This window comes from Lepisosteus oculatus, chromosome 15, assembly GCF_040954835.1.
Source record: "Lepisosteus oculatus isolate fLepOcu1 chromosome 15, fLepOcu1.hap2, whole genome shotgun sequence".
In the NCBI taxonomy this organism is placed as follows: Eukaryota; Metazoa; Chordata; class Actinopteri; order Semionotiformes; family Lepisosteidae; genus Lepisosteus; species Lepisosteus oculatus.
This window is the reverse complement of record NC_090710.1, coordinates 16645074-16671791: the sequence shown is the minus strand read 5'-3', so window position 1 is coordinate 16671791 and position 26718 is coordinate 16645074. Positions and strand designations below refer to the sequence as shown.

Here is a 26718-nt window from a genome sequence, read left to right as displayed (position 1 = left end):
TTAAATTATTATGAATGTTAATAAGTCGCATGTAGCCTTAGGGATATTTTATTCCTATAAAATCTTACCTTTTTTTTACTTTAAAGGGATCAAACTACCACCTTTGAAATGCAATTCAAATTAAATGTACATTTGAAGTAATCATTAAAAGTAGTAAAACATTTACACGAAGTAATCATTTTCATAAAAATCTTTGGGGTACGTCATCGGTTTGACAACAGCTACCTTGTCCGGCACAAAACTTAAACAGACTCTACGTCCGTATCCAGGCTCACAGAAGCTACAATATACTGTACGTATACACTATGTTAACAACGCAATAATTTATTTTTTCCATGTGGTTGTAATTTGAACATCAACCAAACGTCTGCTTTAGCTTTTTAAAATCTTAAAATTGTGCCCGGCAAATTGTAAAAAATAAGCCGGAATGTTGTAGTTCCGAGGTGTTAATTTTACACTGGTGGAAAATTATATAAATTTGCAACCTTTTCGCATTCCCATCATCGTTTCGGTGTTCCTTAGTAACCCTGGCAGCTTTCTCCCACGAATATATCATCATTCGGACTGGATTGCTTCGGCCTGGTTTCTCTTGTTTTTGTGAAATGAACTGACAGCAGCCGCGGGTCCGACGGCGAAACGGTGAGAATCATTTTTGAGATGAAAGTGATTACACATGACACACCTTTTCTTGACAGGATCGCACATCTGTTGTGGTAAACGAACATGTGTTCTGGTCATGCATGGGTAAATGACGGATGATACAAACGGGTCTGGTTAATGTTGTTTTTTTTCAGGCCGCGGCCCTGAAAACAATTCTTGGAAAATAAAAGCTTTAATGGCAGTCTTTCCGTTCCCCTGCGCGGGGTTGGAAGGGAAAGGGGGTAGTGGGTTTGTATTGAGTCGCTATTCTGTGTCTGGACGCTGATGGTTAAAAACTCGACATGTTGCATTCGCTATAGTGTCCTCAAAGACTGGAAATCCAAATAGCATCGATACAGTACAGCAGCAGGGAAGATGCGACACTAATTCATCCACAGTAGGAATGCGAGTGGGTTGATCGCTTTTCCCAGGGAGTGTAAACCATCTTCCCCCCAGACTGGAACTTTTGCCATAATTAGGGAGCACCAGTACCCTATGTGCCTGGTTTGTTTTTAGATTGCGTTTATGCCGTCGCTAGTATGTTATCGGGTGTTTCGGCAGTTTTCCGTCTTCGGTTTGTGACGCCCAGCGGTTTTACAGCATGCCGAAGTGCGGCATTAGCGCTGGCTGCTCAGATTAATTCCCCTTCACAAAGCGTTTCCCCTGCAACGGTCAATACACTATTCACATGAGGTGAAGGTGATAAGAAATCTACTTTTTTTGTGCTGTGTAATTAAGTGTAGTTATTAGGCTCCATACATTTTTTTTTATTTTCATATAAACTGTGAGCACTGGGATATTAGAATTCATGCTGTAAATAGGATGTGCATTCGAAAAGGTGTCATTAATCAAGGAGTGTGGAGGGTCTTGTGCTATAGAGTAGCGTGGAGCATCGACCCAAGTGTCTCTTTTGAGTGTTAAAAGTCAAATACATCTCCTCAAATGACACCATTTTCATTGCTTATTCTGATTGGACTGTGACTGGATGTCCGAGGTTGTTTGAATTGGCATACAGTACGAAACTTAGTGCGATTAGGAAATACAACCCGAGGACTGTTGTCTGTCCTCTTTCACATATTACTTTCTAAGTCAGATGGACACTTCCAGCCTGATCATGTCCAGTTGCTGCTGTGCAGAAAGATGTGCATGTCTCATGTTGTTGGAGAGTTTACTGTTATTGCCGTTTCTAAAGTTGCAGTATGTTTGCTACAAATTCTAAATCCTAAGTACAGTATTTCTTAGTACAGATCCTGGTTTCCGTTCAGTATCCACCCCCGTACTCGCGCCCACACTGACATAAAAACTGTACACGCACGCTTGAAAGCCTGACCTATATTAGTGTTCCTATGTTTGTAAATGTTTGCTCATACAGATGGTTGAACAGACATTCTCTTGAGCTTTTTGAAATAGACACATGTGAGCTCTACCATGCAATGTTAGTCTCACGCATACAGTTAGTGACCCCTGTTCTCTGCTTTCGGAGAGAACTTTGCTACTCGCAAACACACATACACAAACTAACAGGGTTAACAGAACATAGGAACGGCCATCTTATACAGTTTTTTGTCTCATCAAAACTTAATTAAAGCCTAAATAACTGTCGGCTTAGAAGAATACATTTGCGTAGTATTTTAAGCGCCAGTGAGGGTCACAGAGGTGTTGGCTACTTTCTTCATTTCCAGGAGCGGCTGGCTAAGGTTTCAGCTGATTTAGGCCAATTCTCATAAATACAGGGCATCAAATAAACAGTCGCTTACTTCTGTTGACTCATCGTTTGAAAGAGAATCGTTTTGGTTACGTGCCATGGCTTTGGAAGAGATGCGCACGAAGCTTTCTGGCGGGGGTTTTTTTCTCACATCTGCAGCTTCCTTTGTTTGCAATGGGAAAGAATTCCAGGCAGCGCTGTGGTGCTGGTTGGATGTCTACTGTGTCACAGGACGGTTTCTTCACTCTGGGAATGACGTCCAATCTGTTTGAGGCTGCACATTTTTCCTTGCGCGCTCACGGGCGATGGATGTGAACGCTGACCAAAGATAGATTCAGCGACTGGACTATTCACACAATGATTAATAGCACCTAGTTTTACAATGGGACAGTTCTGGTGTGTTGTTTAAATCAGTTCTCTTGCTAACCACTATGAAAAGGTGAATCATGCTAAGCATTGCCATACAAAGCATTCAGTACGTCATTCAGTGTGCTGTTACTCTTTTGCTGTCATTCGTAATCAAAAACAGGGAAAATACTGGGGTAGGTCCTTTCTGTATTGGGAACCAAAAACCACTGTTTGGTAAGGTTTGCTTTTTTACTCAAAGACTGCTGGCTGGGGTTTGTTCCTGGAAAAAGATTTGGCTCATCTCTCCTACTGTAGAATCGTAGACACAAAAAGATTTAACTCTTTGATTGTAATGTCCCCTCACAGTACTCAGTATTGTCTGGGAAGCTATTATTATTATGAATGTTTTGTCATTTAAATTCATGTCACTAACAAAACATATGGCATCCTGGTGGGTCTGGCTGATACTGTTTTTCATTTAAAATCTTCTAATGGCAGTTTTCCTTTATATAATGTTTCTGAAATTTGTAATACTCCTACTGTATGTGCTGCACATGTGTCTAAATGCATGCTCTGTTTGTTGCCACATTTCCTCCAGTCATTTTTAGGTACTGTACGTACAGCCCAGCAGGGTCCTCACCTGAGATGTTGATAAAGGAGTCTGTTCCTCTGCTACTGCACCGGGCACAGTTTGCCTCTTGACCTAGGACGTAGTTGCTGTAGGCAGGATCACTGCTGTTAACAACATTCATTTCAACAATATTTACGATAGTGAAATTCTTTTAGTCGTGCAACACCAATATAACAGTCATCAGTAAGTTAAACTACAATAACTTATTGTAGGATGATCTAAACCATACCAGTGATTGTGATATCTCTCATTTGGTGAAGTGATAGCTACGTGTTGTGTCACAATGTGTTTGGGTTGCAGTCATTGACTTGTGATTTATTTCAATTTCATTAAGATTCTGAGAGCACCTTGTAAGTCTTTTGTGTAGCACCTTGTTCCATACATCTTACCCATTTCAAGTGATGGCTTTGACTAACCATCTGCGTATGACATTTTCTTTCATTCTTGAACTCCCATAGTCTCGTATTGTTTTGCTCGTTCTTTTGATATTTAAAGCATATTGGATCAAAAAGCAGATGAAGATTAAATCAGATGCTTGCGTTTTCTTGAATAAGCCTTTCTTCAGGATGTGAACATGCGAGAAAAGAGAAAGAAACATGCAGCTGTGTTACTGTTTTTTGAGCAGAAGAAAACTGATTGTGAATTGTGAAGCGCTCAGGTGTATTGGATAGTGTTGAATAGTTAGCAGTTTTAATTGTTTGGTCATTTCAAAGAAGCACTTTCTCTTCAGAGTCAAGGACTGGTGTTATACCACACTATTTTAAATATATAAATAGAAGTTTATATCATATTTATGTCTATAAAATATTATTTTTATTACATTGATAATTTAAAAGGTAAATTTCCATTTCAAGCAATAAAATACAAACTAGGGAGTGAAGAGGAATTTGCTATGTTCCATTCTGATTCAACAAGTGCTTTTATTTATGTCTCTGCTATGTTTGTGGCATTTTCTGGTACATTCATAATATAAAATTGTGCCACATTTTTGTTAAATTAATCCTTATATAGAACACAGATGCATATATCAGAAGCACATTTCTTTCTCTTTTCTGACATTTGTTCTGACACTACTTTATTTATTTAAGAATGTTTACTGTTAATCTCAACAAAGAGCAGCTCCTCGTCTCCTAACGGCTTGTCAACTACAGTAGAAAGATAATCATTTCTGCTGCAGTATCTTGACATAAACATCAATGACACATTCATGTTGTTTTGTTTCATATGACCATAGTAAATTTGAGTATTCATAGTAGTCTTCATACACTTGATAAATCTTGACTAGAAGTTGATTTAGTAAAGAGACACAGGGATACATTAAGCTTATTCAACATTTATGAATTAAAATGTAATTTAAATGTATAAAAAAAGAGTACTGGAAATATCTGAAGCATGTATTCAGCTGCAAAACATAATTGCTTATTTCTAAACCCATAGTGTGCCGATGTTCATGCTGGTAAATATGTTGGATGTACAGGTACAGTACATGTTATTACTGTTATGTTGTTATTCATCTGCTAGTGTTGCAAAGCCACAGAGTGTTTATAGTTCTGAGAGTTACCTTGATTGGCGTTAGTTATTAAAGTAGACTGAACAGGCAAAACACTCACTACTATAGAATCATGGTGATAGCCAAGAGAATTCTCCAGAGATATAAGATAGCATCTTATCAGTCCAATCTTATCATACATTCTAACTGCAACAGCAAACACATACTGTAAGACCTGTTTCAACTCTGGTGTCAATCACCAAAAAGTTCAAGTGATGTGAACCCACCTGTAAAAGGTGAAGGTTTAGGTAAGAAAGCATTACTCAGATGTGCAGTAAAAGTGATTTGGGAGGATAACTCACACCCAAGGGTGCAAAAATAAGGAATCTTAAAAATCTGGTATCATCATGATACAGTATTGTTCAGATTGGCCTGGGGAATCTGGAGCCCATGCCAGAATTCCAGTCCAGCATACTTTAAAAACACATGACATGAATTTGCCAAGCAGCAGCTACAAGTATATGACCCCAGTCATAATGCGGTTGGGTGAAACTGAGCTTTTGGTCTCACCACAAATATAAGAACATTTGAAAGGTTAAAGATAAGTGGAGGTCATTCAGCTTGTCTAGCTTGTTTGGCTACTGATGATCTGGGGTTCTCAACCAGCTGTGTTCTTGAAAGAACCCAGGGTGTCATCTTCAACAGTATGGCTGAATAGCCTGTTCCACTAACCTACCACCCTTTAGGTAAACAATTACCTCCTGATCTCAGTTCTTAATGTGCTTACTTTACCTGTCGTTTCCCTCTAGTGTCCTTTAGTTCGTCCTTTTCTGTTCATTCTAAAGACGTCCACTGCATTAACTGGATCAGTACCCTTCAGGAATTTGAGTCAGGTCCCCCTTAAGGTCTTCAAGTTGTTGGAGTAGGACATGCCTTTAACTCACAGAGTGTTGCTTTTCTCTGGACTTTACAAAAAAGTAGCATTATATTTGTTTATTATGTGGCGACCAAAAGTTTACACAATATTCAAAATGAGGTCTTACTAGTGCGTTGTAATTGTGACATAACATCCTCTGTATTTTTGACAATATAACCTGACATTCTTTTTGCTTTTTTTCTTGCTTCTACGAGATAAAAATGATATACCAAAATAGATATGCAGTATAACCCTTTTTTCATACATTACTTCTTCAAGCTCAGTGTTTACTTTTTATATCTATAGTCTGTTATTGCAGCTCCAAAGCTTAGCATAGAACGGTACTGAAAATCTTAAACGCCGAAAAAGAAACTTTGCTTTTGCGTATGATTGGAGTGGATTGGTTCTACTTTAGAGTTTGCATCCTCTCGCGCCTTGGTTAGAACTGTGGAATTGAATGTTTAACAGGATGTTTTAATCAAAAGCCAGTGTCTTCCATCATGAAGCTGAAGCTTGGTAGCAAATTGGGACAGTATAAATGGGTAACAATATCTAGCATGTTTCAAATGCAGTGATCTAAAGGTTAAGACAGCAAAGAAATCAGCCTAAAATGTATTAAAAAGTCATGGGAAGTGCTTCCTTTTGATTAGAAAAGCTTGTGAATAAATGAGAACATTATGCATTTAGAAATAAATGTAATTATTTTTGATAGATGCTATATTTATAAATGCAATATTGAAACTCACATGTTTCTTTCAGCAAATATAGAGTTTGCACCTGCATGTTTCATGATTAATCAGCTCTAAGTTACAGGTCATTGACAGAATGAATAAATTATGATTGTGTACTGTAGGTACAGCTTTAACTTCAAACGTGGTATTGCCATCTCAGAGTAGTTATTTTCTGGGCTGTTTGCTAAATCAGTACAAGTAGGTCATGAATATACTAACAATGTCAACATTTCTGAACCTGAATGGAATCATTGAAAAGGATGTTTTACATTTGTAATTTGTAATTTTAGATTTTTAAGTTGCGGAGGACTTGAGCAAGTTAAGAAGTCTTTCCAGATTATATATTTTTAAAAGGAGATTTATGTGGACTGTAAAGTTGTGTTTCTTTAAGGGCATACCTTCTTTAATTGCGAGGGATGTCAGCCGTGTAGAGAAGTGAATTTACTCGTTTTGACCTCTGCAGTGTTGTGTCGTGCATGTACAGTGAACCATGAGCACTTCTACATGTCCCGCATTAATGTGAGACTTTGCTTCATGCAGTCTATTTAAATGAAAAAGGGGAAAACAATAATTAAATTGTAATTTGTGTGGTGGAATGCATCTCCTTATTTGCAGATTAATGCCTTGATGGCACAGTGCTGTTGATTACATAGTTTCTAATCTGTGTCAAAAGCCAGGTCTGTCTCATGTGGCCTTATGCAATGCAGCTTTGAATATTTCCTTTGTTTTTTGTTTGTTGAATTGCAAAGCAGTATTTCTTGGTTCATAGCCAAGCATTTTTAAAAGACACCTTTCTGATATATGACACTGGTTGATATATTGATAGACTTTATACTGATCTCTTTACATCTCCAAATTGTAGACCAATACTTTCCTGAGGTTAGACTTTAGTAGCTTGGTTTTTTGTTTTTAAAAATCCTCTGAAACCGCAGGAATGATTACAGGGGACAATCTGACATGAAGGGAGCTTATTTTCCCCCTTATTTTTGTTTGAGATAAACATATCAGAATGTCTGTCTAGACTCCAGATGACCTTTGTTACAGCTTTGAACACCACTCAAAGTGCGCTTTGATTTCTTCATGGGACTTTTTTTCTTCTTCATATTGTAAATATTTTTTAGTCCTTGACCGAAAGTTGCTGTCTGGCATGAAAATAACTGTCCTTTTTTCCCCAGAGTTCTCTTTCCACTTCATACAGATGGTCAGGCACTTCTAAATTTAACAATTATACAGTACATGCTGGCTATAGAAATATTGCATTTATGTTAGTTGTTTCATCTTTGAAGATGATGGTTTGGAATTAAATCTTAGTTAACATTTTTTGTGTCTTAATAAATTCTTAAGAGCAGGGAGCAGGGTATAGAAAAAGGCATTTAAGTAGAATATAATACAGGTGTGTGGGTAATACTTACTATCCCAGGAAATGGCAAAACAAATTGTATATGTATTGTTGCCCACAAGCCAGCTCCTTATAATTGTTTAAAATGCATGAAACCACACTAACATACAGATATGTTTAAACCTAAAATTGTTCTACCATTTACAACATAAAACATTGGCACTACAGAAGACAAAATGGGTTAAATTGCTCAATTACTTTGATTTTCTATTCATATTTAGCTTTTGGAGTCACCACTCGTTGAAAGTGAGCACTAATAACCTGCAAGCTTTCCAATCCAATCTTTAGGGCAGTTTCCCAATACTTTTTAGTGACTGACGCTTTGGAACCTTAGATCCAATTTTACAGCATAAGACAGCATATTCAAAAATTTCAATGTGCTCTTTTTTGTAACATGAATTTCTTTCATCCCTCAATGAAACCACTGCAGGTGTAGAATGAAGTGTACTGTTTGTCCACAGTGAAGGTTTTACAAATTCAGTCTGAAGGCTATTTTTTGTTTCCAGTTTGCAATACGTAGTGAGGTGTTGTGAGTGCTAAATATACATGCCCATTATTTGTGATGTAGATCTGCAGTTGCGAATAGTGGTGGGTTTTTGAGCACTGCTCTGTAATCACAAGTTACTGCATCTGACAGGTTTCTGAAAAAAGCTGTTCTGACGAGTTCATGGCTCTGTGGGTTTCCAGTAAGTGGTGGGATTCCAGTAAGTGTTGAATTTGGAGGCGTACAGTGTGAAAAATGGTCAGTTTAGCATGTGCCTGTTCTGCGTGCTTCTGTTCTCGAATGGTTTGTACTTTACATTTCATTGACATTTTCACGTTCAGTTAATGCACTGTGTGAGAAATCACAATGGTAACCCGTTAGGTTCTGTATGCATGTAAGGGTTAAACCTACAAACCCATGCTGTTTCACTATATGTCCCTCCTGCTCTCTAGATCTATGAAACCCTGGTTTCCTGATGACTTGTCAAAACCTTACATGCACCAGTTTTTCCAGCCCTGATTTACACCAGTTGCAACCCCACAGACCTCCTACTTCACAGTAAATTTTGTTCTGTCATGACAGCACGACTCAAGCCGGCCTGTCTTTCTTACACTTCGGAGGAGACATCAGTTGTTTTTATGCTGAGTGCTTTCGTTGTGTACGCGGGCACTATTTTCAGTGCATTTTCTAGCAAATGCAGAATTCTCTCCGACTCCAAAGTCAGACATTAGGGTGGTGCTTCTGCAAAGAGCCCTTCACCCCAACTCTTTTGTTTTTCACAATACGGAGAAGCTGAGCTCTGTGATGTTAAGTCTAAAAGCCTGTCAATTTCCGCGTTCCGGTGTATCTGAACGCTTTATAATGTTAAGCCTATGTCAAGCATAACATGATCCATTAATTCTTCTCACCGCTGTCCTTTTTAAGAGCTTAATTTCGGGGAGTAGTTGGCATTGACATTGTTACATAACTTTTGAATTGTACTAATGGGCTGTGGTTTCGTGTGGAATACTTTTATCACTGTCATTAGCGGGGTGTAGCTGGGTTGTACCTGCCTTATTTTGTCACAGAGAACTCAAGTTGGTAGCTCCAGCTGTAATTACACTGGAGATAAATGGACAGTATTAGCCAACTACTAGTACAATCATTCCTTAAGCGTCTTCTTAAGAATTGGCTGTACTGTAATCGCAATTTTACAGTATAAAAGTATAGTATTTGCTGTACTTTTAGCAACAGACTGCTCCAGCTACGGTGTTCAAGGGAACGTTTCCGCAGGTCTTTCCTCCCGGTTGCTCTCAGGGTGTATAACGCTGCCCTAGGCTAGGACTGTTAGCCCTTCATTTGCTCGTCTATGGACAGCATGTTTGCTCCATTGAACTTTTTGGACAATCAGTCTGTATAAAGCTATGCACATTTTGCACATATTTTATTGTTTTTACAGTGACTATGATCATCACATTTTTTCACACACCTATGTATTTATTTATTTGTTATTTATTTATTTTTATTTATTTTGTCGTCTTTTGTTTTATAACTATCCTGATGTCTGTTTTTTGCTCGTCTTGGGCTGGACTGCTGTAACACATCAGTTTCCCTACGGGATTAATAAAGTCTTATCTATCTATCTATCTATACACTGCACTCCTTCTCTTTGTCTTCAGTTCTAGGTGAGTTATGGAATTCATAAGCTCCGCCTGTCTGTAATGTACCAGTCAGGGGGGTAGAGAAGTCCAATGGGAAGTCAAACTCCAGTCACTGCTTTAATCCCCAAGCCTTCACCAGACCTGGACCTGTCGAAATCTCACCCTCTTAGCCCGCTTCCACCCTTGGGAGTGCATGCGTATCCATGACACTATTTTTCCATAATCTATGGGCCATGTTTGAAGTTCATACCGCAAAAACAAAATAGCGTATGCAGTAATCACAGTCGCAAGGATTCCTTACAGCCATTTAGCTTACCATAATTGTTTGCTAAGTACAGGGTCCTGTGTCTCGTGTGCTTGTTTTTGTCCTGTCAGAAAACTTAAATGGCAGATAATGGTTTATGCTTTGGAATCGGGGAGCTGGTGTGTATACAGAACAGTCATCTGCTTGTGAGTAAACAACAGACAGTGCCAGTAGGTAAAGAACCCATTATTTCCAGAGTTCCCAGAAGATTTGCATCACAGCCCCTCTTATATTGAACCTTATGGTGACATCATCACATGCATGTGTGTCAAATCGTTCTCAGTTATACAGAGCAAGAATTTTAAGTTTGAGCTTGTCGTAGATACCTGTAATTGATATAAAAGCAACTGCTTGCTTATGAAAATTCACCTGTTGGATTCATCCGGGGAAAGTACTGTACAGGTGAGAGCGCTCATATGCAACCTTCAACAGCCTCCATTCTGAAACCAGTTTTGCATGAACCGATTGGAAACTGATGTCTGCACACATGAAGATGTGAGTATAGTATGAGGCAAAACATAAACTTTGCTGTCTGGCAACAACTTCTTGTCAGTCTTTTATGTATTGTGGATTAACATAACATTTATTCCAGAATGCACATTATTGAAGGCCACATAGTCATAATGTATCAGCACATCATGAAAGACATCAAAATGCATATTGCATCAAGCGTGCATTGAAATTGCCATTTCTCTATTTCTCTCTATTATTTATCTCAATTTCTCTATTAACAAAATTGCCAGGGATCAGTTTCAGTGTCAGATCTGGTTTCCCAATAAATCAGCTATGAGAGAGAGCAACATCCTATAAGGGGCCAATGACGGTGTTTTTTTATGTGTTCCATTTGCCTTCAGGTGTGTGGCCTGAGCCAGACCCCACCATTGCCAAACCATGGATGCCTGTGCCAGAATCCGTGGTATTCCGTATAAGACCAGGGCGTCCTTCAGAAAAGAGGTAAGCGTGCCTCTGAGGAATGTTCAACCGTGCATGTAGTTCAGCACGGTATGGTTTGCCATTGGGTTTCATGCTAAATATTATTCCATTCAGGAGCAAATGATAGAGAATCCCATACCGTATTTAACTGTGTCCTGTTGAGCGAATCACAGCCACTAGTGTGATTATGTTATAGAGTTGGTTGGGCTTACTGTATGTAGTAATAATTCCTTTTCCTTTAAGATCATCTCCGAAAGTTTGGCTTTCTCCCTGAAGACTCTACTGAAGAGCAGGAAGGAGCTTTGCAATGTGGTGCTTGAATTGCAAGCCAAGGACCCAGTATGTCTCACTGAGGTTTGTGCTGAGCCTCTTTTCATGTGGTGTGTCTCTGGAAACGTTTCAGATTGGGCACATTGTAAAGAACAAGTGACAGAGAAATATAACTGGTAAAATGCAGTATTTACCCATGATAAAATTCAATTTGTCAATAGCAACATACTACAGGTGATTTCAAAATGCACTTTTCACTTTCTACTGACAGTGATGGAGCCTCTGTTTGGTTTCTAATTTTATTCTGTACGGTATGCTTGAACCAAATGAAAAATGGCCCTATGGCTTTTTGGATTTTCACTGACAGAGTTCAGTTCATTCAAGACAACCTGCAGCTCACCAGAAATCCAGCAAATGAGGGGGTGATTAAGCCTGGTATGCAGGCTAGTCATATACAGAGTGCTGTTTCCCGTAAACAGTTGAGAAAATGTTATTTACATCAGACAGTCCCACCAGAGTGTCCATGATTGAGGTGAAGTTTATAAAGGGTCGTGCCATACCGGTATAATAAACCTGCCATTCTCTAATGCTTGGTACCTGTTATATTCTAATAATTTGTACTGCATTATCTACGATTCTAGTTCTGATGTTCTTGGTTAGGTAACTTTTCAGGTAGTTTCTTTCCCTATGCAGTATTTGAAAGGAGAAAAGTAACCTAGTGACAGATGAGGAGGCTGTCTAGCCCAGGTATTGCGAATGGCCATGGCTGAAAACTGGCTATGGATGGATATCTGTACCAGCTACCTTCCTCATGGCTGCTTCCACAACTGGTACAGATTGAGTTCACATGAAACACAGGCTTCAATGTGACTGTAGTCATGCATTTCCAGTGTTTTCCATGATTCTCACATACAAAGAGGGTTTCCCCCGTCCTGCTGGTGGCACTGTTTTGTTGTGAGACAAATGTCCTTTTCTAAATTGCTTTACTGCAAATCTAGACACACAGCTTCACTTGATGACAATCCGTGTACTTACGGAAATCCTACAGTGCTGTTTCTCTGTTTTGCTGCGTGTACTTCTGGGATATCGCATGTTTTGCACAAAAATACATGTTTCATGTTCTAATTTAAATTATTTCAGTTATTAATTTGCGAAATTATAGCTGTAATTCACCACAGCCTTGCGGCATATTGTCGTGTCATGTTTTGCTTGGTTGTCCCATGTTTGGGTTTCTATTCTTTAGAAGTCCATGCTTCAGCATTACAGTGCCTGCACACAGCCATGAGGTTTCAGTCTGCAGATTTCGGCATCATCACCTCATTAATGATTGCACAGCTCATTGTGAAAGTCGTACGTAAATATGCTGACAAGGCAGAGGTGATTATACTTACTTGAGCTTTCTCTGCATGTTAGCGGAATAGTATCTTGCAAATACATGCTGTTGTACCATAACCACATGCAGCAGATGCAGTTTTGTTTTGATGCACAGGCATATTTTTAGTGCACAATGTTTTGTTCTTGAAGACATAGATATTTTGACATAGATATTGATACTTATTGAAGATATAGCTATTGAAGATATTTTTTCCAAAGGGTTCAAATAAAGTAAAGAAGTATTATTTAAAGTTTTTTTGTGGTTTATATGGGTCCCTTTCTTTGACTTAAAAAAGTGTTTGTTGCATTGCTGGAACATACTGTAGCACTTGTAAGTCACAAGATGCAGCTATTTTCCTAGCGTGTTAAAATTCTAATATTTGCAATCTGTTTATTTCAGATTTCAGATTTATTTCAGAGTGGCACAGCACAGCTTTTCTGAGATGATTGATTTTAAGACTCTTAATGGAACTCTGATAAATGTTCATGGATTTAAATGACAGGATTTTAAATTCTTGCATTCCTAAGTATCGGATGCAAAAGAAATGTCTTGGGCATGGGTATGAGTCCATGTTCTCGATCCCATAGGATTATTGTTCAGTTGGCAGGGAGAAAACAGGGTGGACGTGGTTTACAGAAAATGCCACTCGGAAGGCATTTGTGTTTTTTCCTAAATCCAGTTTAATTTCTCTGCATCACTTGTCACGTGCAAATGAACATCTAAATGGGACATTTTATATGACAAATATTTTCTGTATTTTAATATTTTAAACATGCTTATTATATTATGAATTTACACTTCCTTCTGTTTGCACCAGGTTCATTTTGTATGTCTGCCTAGTCTTTCTGAAGCAGTGGAAATCCCAGTGCAGGTAAGAGATCCTCTGCAGTAACTACACATAAGAAATCAGACATCAGGTTGGCATCTTTTTATCTATATTTTATAAGGAAGCATACAGTCACAGTCAGGATACAGGAAATGTACATTTTTACACATAAAATTAATCTCCTCTCATCTCATTTTCTAATTGCTTACTCCTGGTGAGTGTTTTGGTGTTAACAGGCTTAGGTAAATTATTATATAAACTTGCTCTTTGTAAACTGAATTTGAGTTAGGTTTGTAGTGTTTAATGGCAACACTTCATTTTATATTTATGTGAAACCATTTAGTTTATAAATGGGTGTTATACTTGAATGTGATAATGAGAAATAAGAACATTTACATAGTCACTTGTACAGAGCACACTACCTGCTATATATGCCATTTCAGGAATAACTGAAAGGTGGAGGTAACATTATCAGAAAAAGGCCACTGTGCCATGTGTGGAAGTTTTTGTATAGTTCTAATAGATTTGCAGTGATCACTTCTAAACACCTGTTCGTGGTAGTAACAGAAAGTAACCAGAGCTGTCCTCTGACCAAAAAAAATCCTAAATAAATCCGCTCGGATTTAGAGCACTATAGAGCGTATACTTTGTTTGTGTCTTCTAGGTCTTTATATAATAAATTAAAACTAATTTCAAACCTTCACTGATTTGCACTGTGACTTCTTGCATTCTGTACATTATATATAATGGAGAATTTGAGCAGGCTTGTCACCTATTTATTAGCTACCAATGGGGAAATCCATAGATTTGCCATGTAATGATAGATATTATCTGTTGTTGAATAACTTACCACTGTGGTACGTCCATTAGTTTGTCATCTAATGATTCATTCTGTTGCTAATTTTATACTGCAATATGTGAAAGCAGAATTGTATACAAAAGGTGGAGCTAACTTTGAGCTTTGTCTTATTTTGTATATTTTGGAATGCCAAGCAAGTGTGCATGTGCAGTATGCTGCAGAATGCAGAAGGAGGCTTCTTTAGGAAACACAAAGCTAAATGCTTATTCTTACCGTATTTCATTAAGATAATTTAACCAGTCCCATCCTATTTGAAGGTCAAGAGCATAGTACAGAAGCATTTAGGTTTCTCTCTGCATAATGAACACTCAAGCAGTACCTTTTTTGTGAGCACTTTTGCATATTCTTAAATATTGGTATAATTGAATTTACAAAAAGTACAAAGCCTCATCTCACAGACGAAGTGATTGTGCTGATTATGCTCATTAACATTTTTCATCAACACCATTGATCAAATGGGGTCTATAGAAAATGTTACAGACCAGTAGCATGTGTGCTCCCTTTTGGAAGAGCTAGGAGCTGTACCTCTGCAACACAATTTGCACTAAATTACAGATTCTGTCTTGTGGGATTCTGTCCCATTCCTCTTGTAGATTCTGAGCAAGCAAGTTTCTGTTCAGTGGTCTCTAAACCACAGTCGGCCACACACCAGGCTCAAGTCTGGTGAGCAGGGTATCTAATGCACAAGTATCACATTCAGATTTCACACAAAAACTGTTGTTACACAAGCAGTTTGATGACAAGCATTTTCCTTTTCCTGCTGGGATTCTGTCACATCTGGATGAGCCCACAGGAAGGGCAGAAAGTGGGGGCTTAAGAATTGATTGATGTAGAGCTGTGCAGTGAGGTTTCCATCAGTTACTACAGTGACCAGACACTCCAGACCAATGTCCAGTGACCATAGCTCTGACAATCACACTTGAAACTCCCCATTTGGATAACAAATAATAATCTAATAATGTGATATCAATCATCTAGATCTAGTTGTAGTTTGTAAAACTACTTAAGTTTACAATGTAGAAGTACCAAATGAAACTCAAAAATAAATTAGAAATAGATTAAATTCAAGACTGGGCAAACTTTTAATGTAGATGAGTTCAGGTAGCAAATATGTAAAACATACAAACAAAAAATCGGAAACACTAGAAGAGGCTACTTAGCTGTCTATGTTTACATGTCATTAACATCTTCAAGTCTGTGGGGAAGCAATTAGAATTGGCAACAATGCTGGGAGATATAAATAAAAGCAGTTCAATCAGGGCATGTTAAGTTAATGTTATAACAATTCATTGCCAAAGGGGATAAGTAAGACTTATTTGGCACCATACATCTGGTATAGAGTGGATAAGTGGAGTTTATTCATTCCTTTCTGTGCTTTTCTTTCTTGATTGTCACCAGGCTTGACACTCAACAGGTTAAATCACCTCAGTACCGTTGCCCAATCAGTGCTCACACTAATGAAATTATGATTTAGTGCTTGGGCAGCATTCAGAGTCACTCAAGTACATCTCAGTGAATCGTGAATGATCAATAAATCTAAATTGCTCCAAAAACATTTAATCAGTATCCAAACTCTTTTTTTTCCTGAAATTATCAGTGCATAAATACTTTCTTTGAATTCTCAGTATGAATTGTTCCTACAGGCACAACCATCCGTCCCTACTGACCTGTTAGACCTACTGAAATCACTACATGTGCATAGTCTTAAGGATGAAGAAGTTCTGCTGCTCAAAGATGCAAAGAAGCTCACAGAAAGAAAAGACAGTATTTCTCAGGTAATGCAAGTAATTGCTATACCTTCCTGTTAGACTTCCTGTTAGAAGTACTAATCAAAACAGAGACGGAATGATTTTCAAATGTACAGTATATCATGGAAGTGGTTTGCTATAGTTTTTGTGTCTTTTGTGATATGAAGTGACAGTGAAAACAAGCCCATTTAATCTTGGGGTAAGTTAAATCTGATATATTGCTCTTGATAAATGTTAAGTTTTCATTCTGTTGTACAATCTTTTAATATCCATCCCAAAACAAGTAAAATAATGATTTATGTGCATTCATATTTCAGGTTGAATACATGGTTGGAATAAATTTAGTTCCAGTTTGGTTTGTAGCTTGGGGATTCTAATGGTAATTTTGAATACCTAAATTAAAATAAGGCTGTCCAGGATTAGTGATAGTTGGAGTTGTGAATCCACTATCAGGAAAATTAAAATATATTTACGAGCCTTTGACGGCTTTTGGACTGCTTAAATTAATGATTAAATTGTACAGGGACTATAATTTATATTAAAGTTTCTCACCATATACAACTAATGTAACATTGATTGTGTTTTCATTTATTCCAGACCTCCTGGTCAAAAGCTATTTGTATTATAAGGCAATCGCCAGAACTTCGGAGAAGTATTGGGAACACAATATTTGCTCTTCTGACTAAATACACTACTGGGATTAAATACGCACTAGAGCTGCACTCCCTGCAGAAGACTCTGCCAGACAGCTGCCAAACAGAAGATGATGACACTAACCAGTCAGTGTCGTCCATTGAGGATGACTTTGTGACTGCTTTTGAACACTTAGATGAAGAGGAAATGGCATTATCTGATCATATTGGTAGGTTTTTAATTAGTGCCCTTTGGTTTGTCTTTGGATATAAGCCATTTTTAAAATGGCCAGATTTTTGAGTTTGCTTTTTCACTTGACTGGTGTATTATTACAGTTGCCTTCTGCTGCCACATAGAACTAAATTGCAGCACAGCGGCAATATACAGTATTGGTTTTTCACACTTTGCTATACTTTTTCAAGTCAAGAACTGCCGGATCTTTGATATCGAATGGCATTGGTTGACAATGCTATACGCATAAACCCTGACTTCATTCCCAGAAAGTATTCCCTTTCTTTTGCCCTGAGCCATTACCTCTTTGTGCCTTGATTAACACTGGCAGACCTGTGGTCTCTTTTCCGGCGCAAGCATTGTCTTTGCATTTTTCATTGCAATCTCAGAAATGCACTTTTCTTGCCAGGCATCTGCAGTCACACTTTAAGTCCTTCACGTGTGCACTGGAGGAGTGCAAAGGGGGGAATGCAAATTTCTATATTTTCTACAGGCATGATGCAACCTTTAAGCTGTCTTTTACAGCAGAAATCTCAAGATATTAAAATAGTGTCACAATTGTAGAACCTAGTATTAAAAGCTTATTTGCATATGAAAACATTTTTCTGTCGGAAAATTATAGAGCATTCATTTCCAACAAACAGTTGATATTTCTGGTGTCTTTTATATCTGAAGTTAAATGTTTTCCTTGAATGGAAGGGAGTTTAAATAAAATACAGGAGAATTGTGGCCCATGCATCTGTCAATTCTGTGTATATTTGTTTCTTAGGTTTAAAAAATATACATAGAAAATTATTTACCGCTTAACATATTAAGTTATCATTTAGTAGTGTTTAAAAAAAAAATAGGCAATTAAAAGCTTGTGCGTACAATTGTATTATGTTTTTTTTTTTCCCAGAGGCAAATAGCTGATATCCCCTTGTGTTTTCTCTTCCAGCTGCTAGATGGCAGTGGAAGATGCTTTTTGCTCTCCACGTTGTTTTGAAAAGTAGTGGACCCTCTGTCTTCCCTCTTTTTTTGAGCTAAATGTTTCACACAATCATTAGCTGCAGTGCGGAGTTACCACAGTGTCCAGATGACTGTCATCCCGACTGATATTATAATGCCTCAGAGCACAAAGCAGGTCCCAGAAGGTGGCAGTCTTATTACGCTAGAATGAAACACACAAAATAAATTCACAAGCCTGCAGCATCACCAGATGTCATACTGTAGATATAGAGTAGAATAATGCAACATTTGTTTTCTTAATAATTATTTGGTACTTGCAGTTTCTAATTTTTTGTCTGTTTTCATATAGGCTCTGTGTATTCCTGTTATTTGCAACTTCTTCTTTATGTCAGTTAACATAATATCTCATTCTAATGTAAACAGCATTTGACAGTTATATCACTATGTTGTAATGACTGACCATAATGAGAATGACATGTGACGGTAGTGCTGTGTTATGTTATCTGCCAAGATTTAGAATGTTACTGTTGTCATTTTAGCTAGGGACCTATTGAAATTACTGTAATCATTGTATAAGATCAGCTTTTTCTTTCTCTTTCTTTTTGACAAAAACAGAATATGTGTGTTGAAGCTGAACAATACCAGTTTCCAAAATGGCAGATGGTTCCAAAATGGTCCATTGGGACTTTATATTTAAATATTAAAATGTTATATATATATTTAAATATTCTTTAGATCAGTATCACTTGAGAGTCTTGATCAATGGCTTGGAGGAAATTATAGATTTCCTTGGTTTTTCCAATACATCTGTGAGTTGCTGTAATACCTGTTAACCTTCTGAATTTTATCAGTGAAATAATAATGAATAATTTATAAATTCAAGAGACATCCAGTTATGAAAGTTAACAGGCACAGTCTTTTTAAAGATTTTTAAAGACATGTTCTGTTCTTTTTTACTTCCGCAATAAGTATATATTTGTATATTACTTGTGACTGTTTACTTTTTTCCTTTCATTTCTAAATGCTTATCCTTAGGCCACTACAATCAAAGAAGTCAGCGTGATGTTGCCTCCCAGACTGTTCCATCACATTGCAGAGATACTGCAGGATCAAGGATCATAATTAGCTCTGTCTCCAAGAAGTCATCTGCCAAGCCGGTCTATTCTCCACCAGAAGGATCAGTCTCACTCAAGGGTTTGAAGTCAACACTGACATCAGATCCTGACAGACAGAGAGGTTTCTATAGACCAAGTAGTCCTCACAAAGGTCAAATAGATTTTGCTTTAAGTAGGATTACTGCATCACTTACAGAGTCTGATGAGTCAGAATGCTCTAGTCCAAGTCCCATTATCTTCTTGGATGAAGAGGGTTATCAGAAGAGTCTGAAAGCAAAACTAGACATTCCCAAAATTCCTGTCCTCAAAGATGGGGTGGAGGATTCGGATTCTGAAGTGAGTGAATTTTTTGACAGTTTTGATCAGTTTGATGAACTGGACCAAGCTCTTGCAAGCAATTCCAAAATATTCAAAGAGCCAGCCTCTGCTAGCCAGACCCAGAAAAAGAAGTTTATGAAGGACTATGGTTGTAATCATGTGTCCAGGGATGGTTCCAAAACAGCGGGCATGAATCCTCACAAATTTGACCAACCAGTCCTCCCAGCTAACGTAAAAAAACCTATGCCCCTGAAACCAGAATCACCATACGGCATTCATTCTGATGTTCCAGACTCTCCACGACCAGTGAGGGCCTCCTGTGAGGAGAGTGGAGCATTATTTAGTCCAGTCCGTTCATCTGCTTTTAGTCCATTGGGCTGTTGTAACACCTCTGAGTATTTTTGGAAAGATGAAGATAACAAAGAACTGCGCAAGCCTCAAGACCTTTGCAAGCTATATAAAACATACTCAGATTATGCGAGTAACCTATCAGAAGAGATTCTTGGCTCAGTTTATGGTTATACATCTCCTGTGGACACAAAACTTAATAAAAATTTAAGCTGTGTTTGTCACATGAAATTTAAAAACACTAATGGACATCTTGTGAAACTCGCTGACATCCAGCAGACTGTTACCATAGCTAAGACACAACAAAAATCACAATCATTGAAAGATGGAATACAAAAATTTGCTACAGATTTGGTGGAAAGGAGTCTTGGAAGTGCCTTTAGAGATCTACAAAAAGGAGTTTCTTCCTGCACGACGACACTCTGCCATCTTGCTGCTAGGCTGACTTCTTCAGTGTTTCAAATGGCTTTTCATGAGATTGGCATGAGACATGCTTATGTATTAAAGGAACGAGCCATAAATGGGTTGGCAAGCTTTTTGGTTGGTGAGGCAGTATCTGGGGCTCTGAAGGAGTTTCGCTATGTGAAAAAGCAGATTTTCAATAACACAGTTGCCAGGTTTGCTGCAGATCTCGCAGAAGAATTGGTGTTTGAAGGGATCATGGAAGTGTGCCAGTTCTCACACCCCTCTACTCCACTTACCCCAAGTGAGTGGTCTTTTGAGCAAGAAGAAAAAGTGGTCACATCATATGCTGCCGACCTCTCTGAATCTGTACTTCAGGAAGCATTCATTGAATTGTCCCAGGCAGATGTCACCTTCACAACACAGGCAGCAATCAGCGTATCAGTGGATAATATTAGGTATGTGAGAGCTGAAAATACGGCACAGACCACAAAGACTTGTAATGCATCCACAAATTATTTTGGTCTGCCAGGTGTAACAGATCAAAATATTTCAAATGAAAACATCTGCACTGTGAAAAAAGCTTTGTTTTGTACATCAGGTATTGCAAGTTGTATTCCTGTGCCTGTTGCCGGCAAAATCATTTCTCAGGTTCACACTCCAGCTGATGTTTGTCAAAACAAATCAGGTATTTGCCTTACATCAGAAACTGGTCCAAGAAAAAGCAGAGACTCGGAACACAATATAACTGTAGCATCCAGTGCAGTTATCAGTATAACAAAACCCATAAACTCAATGCTAGATCTTGGTCCTGTTTTACAAGGTAGTCATATTTCTGGTGAGACTGAGGTCCTGGACGTAGAACCTAGCAGTGTAATTGAAGAGAGTATCAGTTCAGATCTATCATCTGGGAAGACAAGTTTTCAAAACTTCTCTGGAAGTATGGTGGACATGATCGTAAATGAAGCCTATGAACTCATGACTTCTTCCAAAGTGAAGAAAACGGTGGGAGAGTGTGCAGAGTTTCTGAGCAAGAAAATTGTAGATAGAATACCTTCAGTCAGTCCATTACATTCGATTCCATCACAGAACCCAAGCACTGAAAATTCAACAGACTGCATCAAAAAGCACAATGCTGACAAAGAAAAAACAAAGGTTTATAACACCAGTGAACCTGACTCACTTCTGAGCTGTGGAGGAGGAAAGACAGATCCAGTCATGGTTTCCATAGTTCAGAATAACCCTAACATAAATTTGAAATTGCAAGACACTAAATGGATTTGCTCAGGAGCTGAAGATGACACTGCATCAAAATATGCTGCTAATCAAAAGAAAGAAAAGGTTAGTGATCAGATTTCTGTCTGTTCTGTGCAACCTCAGTTTAATTCAGAAATTAAAAGTATAGCAAGAGACAGTGAACCATGCTCTGCAAGTGTGCAACTTTCCAGTGGAGAAGCCTCTAGAATTCACTATTCATTGATGAGAGATCACATGGAGGTGTCTTGTCATGAAGCTCCCGGACAGTGTGTCAGAAGGGTTGGACAGGCTGCCGAAGAGACACTGAATAACAACGGTAGGAAACCCAACGTATCCCCAGGCACTCCACCCCCAACTCCACAGCTGCCTCAGCTGGTCTCCCGGGAGCAAGAGTTCAGGCGGTTTTCCAAGAAACTCAAAGGCAAACTTGCCAAAGAATTTTCTCCTGCTACACCTCCTTCAACACCCCATTACCACCATGCGGAAGGTGGTAGTGACACAGAGAAGGCAGATTTTATGTTGAAACTGATGAGGTCTCTCTCAGATGAGGTGGAAGGCATTGAGGACGAAGAAGAGGATGCAGAAGCTGAAGATGACCAATTGGTAGCACACACTGGAACCTGCCAGAGAGAGAGAAGTCCTTCTGTGGAAAATGACCAAGAAGCAGAAGAAAAGGGTGCAATACATTATGCAGACCACTTGGCTTGTCATATAGTTTCCATGGCGACTGAGATGGCTACATTGTGTCTTGAGGATGGAAGGAAGTTTGAAGATTGTGAAAGCAAAGACCTTCCTTTGTACAGTGCTCTAATAGGGCAATTCTCTGAGCAGTCTTTAAACTCTCTTTGGACGTATGCTGGGGAAATGGCTGGGGAGGTCATCAGTGATGTGAAGAAAATCCTGGGTTCTAGCCAGTGCAAGCACAGCACTTTAAAAAGGGTTAGAGATAGCTTATCTGAGTGTCATCAGCTAGGAGGCCATAGGGACTATAGGTTAAGCAGCATGACAGGCCAAGTATCTGGTGACCTCTTGAATTCGGGGCTCAGTTTTCGGCAAAGTAGCAGTGCAAGTGGACTTACATCTAAGTATCCGAGCTGCGAGAGTGTGACAGATGAGTATGCAGGGTACCTTATTAGGGTACTAAAAAGAGAAGGTGGGAACACTGAGCTCATTTTGGACCAGTATGCCAGTAGACTTGCTTACAGATCTATCAAATCTGGGTTGGCCCAGGCTGCAAGGAAGATAAAGCAGAGATGTAACCTGAGACTGTATTCTACTAGAAGGTCACATCATGAAAATGTTAACGAGTTTCTGAGGGTGCTTACCACAGAGCAGGCATCCATAGATGCTAGGAGGAAAGTAGACAGTTTTAGTAATGCCCCTCAATGCAAGTGCCAGCCAATTGAAGGAATGAGCAGGAGGGACTACATGGAGCTTGTTGGCTTTGCAGAGTCTCTGGCCTATAACATAACTTGTGACGTCACAAGAAAACTTCGATCATCTGCTGTTAGGCTGCCCAAATCCCTTACAGATTCCTGCCTTTACAAAAAGTCCAGATTGGAAGACATGGCAGAGGACCTCATCAAAACCACATTTTCGTGTTCTCTCCTGCCTTACACTGAAAACAGCAAACAGTACCATAGCACTGGCAGTTTAAATGATGGTAATTGCAGCGATAGTGTTATGCAAGTCATTGAACACTATGCGAGAAAAATAGTTGATGATACCTTAGAGATGACCATGGCTTCAGTCCACCATCAGTCAGAGGAAGACAAAAGAAAGATGGATAGGGATATGTATGCTGGAAAATTATCTGAAACTGCGCTGAATTCAGCTCTTGCTAGCAAAACCTGTCGATACTGTGCTGTCCGAGAACACCCTTATTATTTCGGTACTCACTGTAGCAATGCTGCCAAGCAGCATTTCCAGGAAATCCACAGGAGGAGGAGGCGGGAAAGTGATGCAAAGACTGAAAACTGTTGCAGTAGGATGAGGGGATGTAGTCTTGGAATCCCTAGGATACATATCGACTTGGATCAGAAAGCTGTTTTTGCTGAAGAAATGGTGTCATCCGCTATTGAGAGAGCCAAGAGAGAGCTGAGCAGCACGAGCCTGACAGCAGACAGTGGGATTGGCCATGATGGCGCAAGCTTTGCTGAGAGCCTCACCACAGAAATACTGACTTCCGCAATGTCTAATGTCTGCCAGACCATTAATATAAGGTAAAACCACATTCACTTTTAGGGCAGCTCTACACTGTGCGGTAATGTGATTTAAATACTATTTAAAATCAGATATTGAGGATTGTTATGAAGGCCTTACTTGCAAGTTTTTTTTTAATGGGTTATTTAATTTTTTAATTAAGAATTAATATCTTACAATTCAAATCTACTTGTGCAGAAATTAATTTTTAAATCCAGCACAGTTTTTTTATGATTAAAGACTTCACTTAAAAGTCTGTGGTGTGACTTTACCATAAATCATCTGATCTTCTTTCGGGATTTCTTGCAAAACATTTTGTTCTAATTTTGTGTAAATTATGATTAAAACTTTGATTGCAAGCAAAAAAAGCTTAGCTTAATAAGTAATTGCAGATGTTTAAGTACATATGTTTGTTATTTTAAATACACAAGTCCTCTTCAAATTCACTAAATCAAACCATAGTCATGCTGTGTGTGTTTTCTATTAGAAGGTTTTTTTTTCTGCAAAAGGAAAATAATAAAATATACCTCTGTGTTGAGCATATCATGGGACGTTTTGTTGCAGAGGAGTAGTAGCTTTAAAGCTGTCAATTATGACTGTGTTAAGGTTTTATTTTTAAGGAGGGTTGTGTTCAGAGGGACCAAGTTCAAGGGGCTGTTTACTAGCCAGGAAGTCAAAGGTTGCTTAACCTTTGGATGTTCATTTAACAGACAGACTAGCATTATAAACACAATATTTTATTTGCCCACCAACTTTCTCCCATGTTAAAAATGTATCAATGCAACCAACAAATTTAATATGTTTCCCCTCTACGCAGAGATCAGCTAACCCTCTCCTTCCTACAGCTCGGTCTCCCCTTATACTTTTAGGACTGATGCCACATCCTAGAATAAGCAAGTCCTCTCATATTTGCACAAACATTTAAAGTGTTTTGGCCAGTTTTGGTTCTGTAGTGTTTAATACTTTTAATCTATATTTTAAAATGCAAAACTAGGCACTCCATATCTTTAGTTTTATTTTACCATTGTTTGCTAACTGCAGTGTGTATGTCCCATTTGCTCATACTGTAGAAAATAACAATAACAAGAAAATAAATACAGTAGCAACCATCCTGAGATACTGAATATTTAATAACTTTTGTTCTTATGGTTGTTTGCTACATCTGTTGTATGTGCACAGTCCCTGCAGTGTAAATTTATTAGACTATGGTAAACAGGCAAACAATAACAGTAATGTCAAGTTACATCAAAATAAGCATTTATAATTTACATTAAACCACTAGAATTACTCCTTGGTACAAAGCATTAAAAAATGTAAGCATGTGTTTGTATGTAAATTACTGAAATACTGTGGCTGCTGTCAGCCAGCAGCTAAAACTTAGTGTTGGAGATGACAGGACTGGCAGTGTAAATGTAGGGCTGTATATTATGCATATCACAGATGAAAGGTTTGAAGCTTCATTTGTAAAAGTGTTCCAAACCTTGGAAGCTCAAAAGTATCCACATTGTAACCCATTTCTTAAACAAGACGGTGCTAGGTATAACAAGCTGCAGCAGTTTGCTCATATGATTAAAACTGAAACAGATCAATACTCCTGCTGCCTTTGCTTAATCATAATAACTTATTATTTATCACTTAATCATAATGCTAGATCAGGGATGGGTGTCTCTATGGCTAGGTCAGGAGTGCTGCATGTCTTATAGGTAATGTACTTGTGCTGGTTAAGAAAAAAAATCCTAACATTTTCTCCAAATATTTTGTTCACCTACAGTAAGTAATTTCGGTTACCCCTGCCCTCAATGCTAAATACGAGAAACTCTTTATGCATTTGCATCTTGGCTTGTGATGACAATGTTTTTCATCCCCAAGACAACTGATGTGCGTCTTTTCTTGTGGGCTTGTGTGCAGTGCTGCGGGTAAAGAAGGATTCCACACGTCTGAATCCACCGTTAGCCAACAGCTCAGTCTTAGTGTTGGGGATGACAGCACTGGGAGCTGGTCCAACCTCAGCTTCGAAGATGAACACCCCGATGAGAACAGCAGTTTTCTGCATTTAAGTGACAGGTAGAGAAGCAGTGTGATATTGCGAGTTGTAATATTAACCTTTTCTTGCACCTTTTCACCTTTTCTTGAAATGATGGATGCAGATGACTAAAGCATCTCCACACTCTATAAAGTGTTTCAGTACTGTTGTTAATAGTATTTCTAACCATTTCTAATATGGCCAGAACATCCACTTGGAAGCAGATCATCGTCGGCTAACCTCCTTAGTCCTAGGGGCACACAGCTTCCACCTCCGCTAATGGATCACCCTTGCCATGTTTATTCCTGTTTTCCAGTGGTCACATCTTTGCATCAAAATGTCTCTGAATTTACAGCATTTCAATAACTGGGCAAAAGAATGAATGAATCAGAGCTGACTATTCCTAACAGTGTACAAATGTGTATCACAGAAAATGAATCTTGATTTCAAAGTTGGAAGCCCGGTAGGACCACCATGTCAGTCAGTTCAGTCATCAAGATTGTCAAAGTAAACTGCTTTTCAGAAAAAAAGTAAAATTTTTGATTTTTTGAGTTTACAATATTGTGCATTTTGCAGTAATTACTTGTGTTACTGAATTTGTAGTACAATTAAGTGATTTTAAGTATTTTAGTGTTTGGTTACTGTCTACTGTTTCAGACATAAGTGAATGGAATTAGCATTGAATTCCCACATGCCTTGCTCATTTTTGACATTTTCTTTGTGTGACAGTTTAGTATTCAGTATTTAAAATTACATGAAAAAAGTTTGGCATAATAGCTTGATTTATATGCTGAATGGTTTCCTTGATTTCTTCTCATAAACACAAATTGCTGCTCTTTCCAAAGTCTATTTTGAGTTGCATGATTTAATGCTGAGCCTTTTGTAGTTGAGTCATTCATGAAGGAGCAATGGGTGGGACCCACACGAGCACACAGGCATCTCTT

At 38.4% G+C, this 26718-nt stretch overlaps 1 protein-coding gene across 5 annotated transcripts in view; it reads left to right on the top strand.

Annotated features, from left to right (window-relative positions):
- The first annotated feature begins 227 nt into the window (after positions 1 to 227).
- The window catches only part of akap11 (A kinase (PRKA) anchor protein 11), a 31461-nt gene continuing 4970 nt past the window's right edge, over positions 228 to 26718 (top strand). For 2 of the 5 annotated variants that reach the window (XM_069178713.1, XM_015363841.2), the window contains exons 1-8: positions 562 to 639; positions 11141 to 11240; positions 11463 to 11573; positions 13682 to 13735; positions 16193 to 16324; positions 16895 to 17159; positions 19145 to 23771; positions 25660 to 25815. In XM_069178713.1, the coding sequence (XP_069034814.1) occupies positions 11178 to 11240; positions 11463 to 11573; positions 13682 to 13735; positions 16193 to 16324; positions 16895 to 17159; positions 19145 to 23771; positions 25660 to 25815 (5408 nt within the window). In that variant the 5' untranslated portion in view covers positions 562 to 639; positions 11141 to 11177. Of the gene's footprint in view, positions 293 to 561; positions 640 to 11140; positions 11241 to 11462; positions 11574 to 12732; positions 12867 to 13681; positions 13736 to 16192; positions 16325 to 16894; positions 17160 to 19144; positions 23772 to 25659; positions 25816 to 26718 lie in introns of those variants that run through there. The other 3 variants (XM_069178712.1, XM_069178714.1, XM_015363840.2) reach the window with 3 other exon arrangements.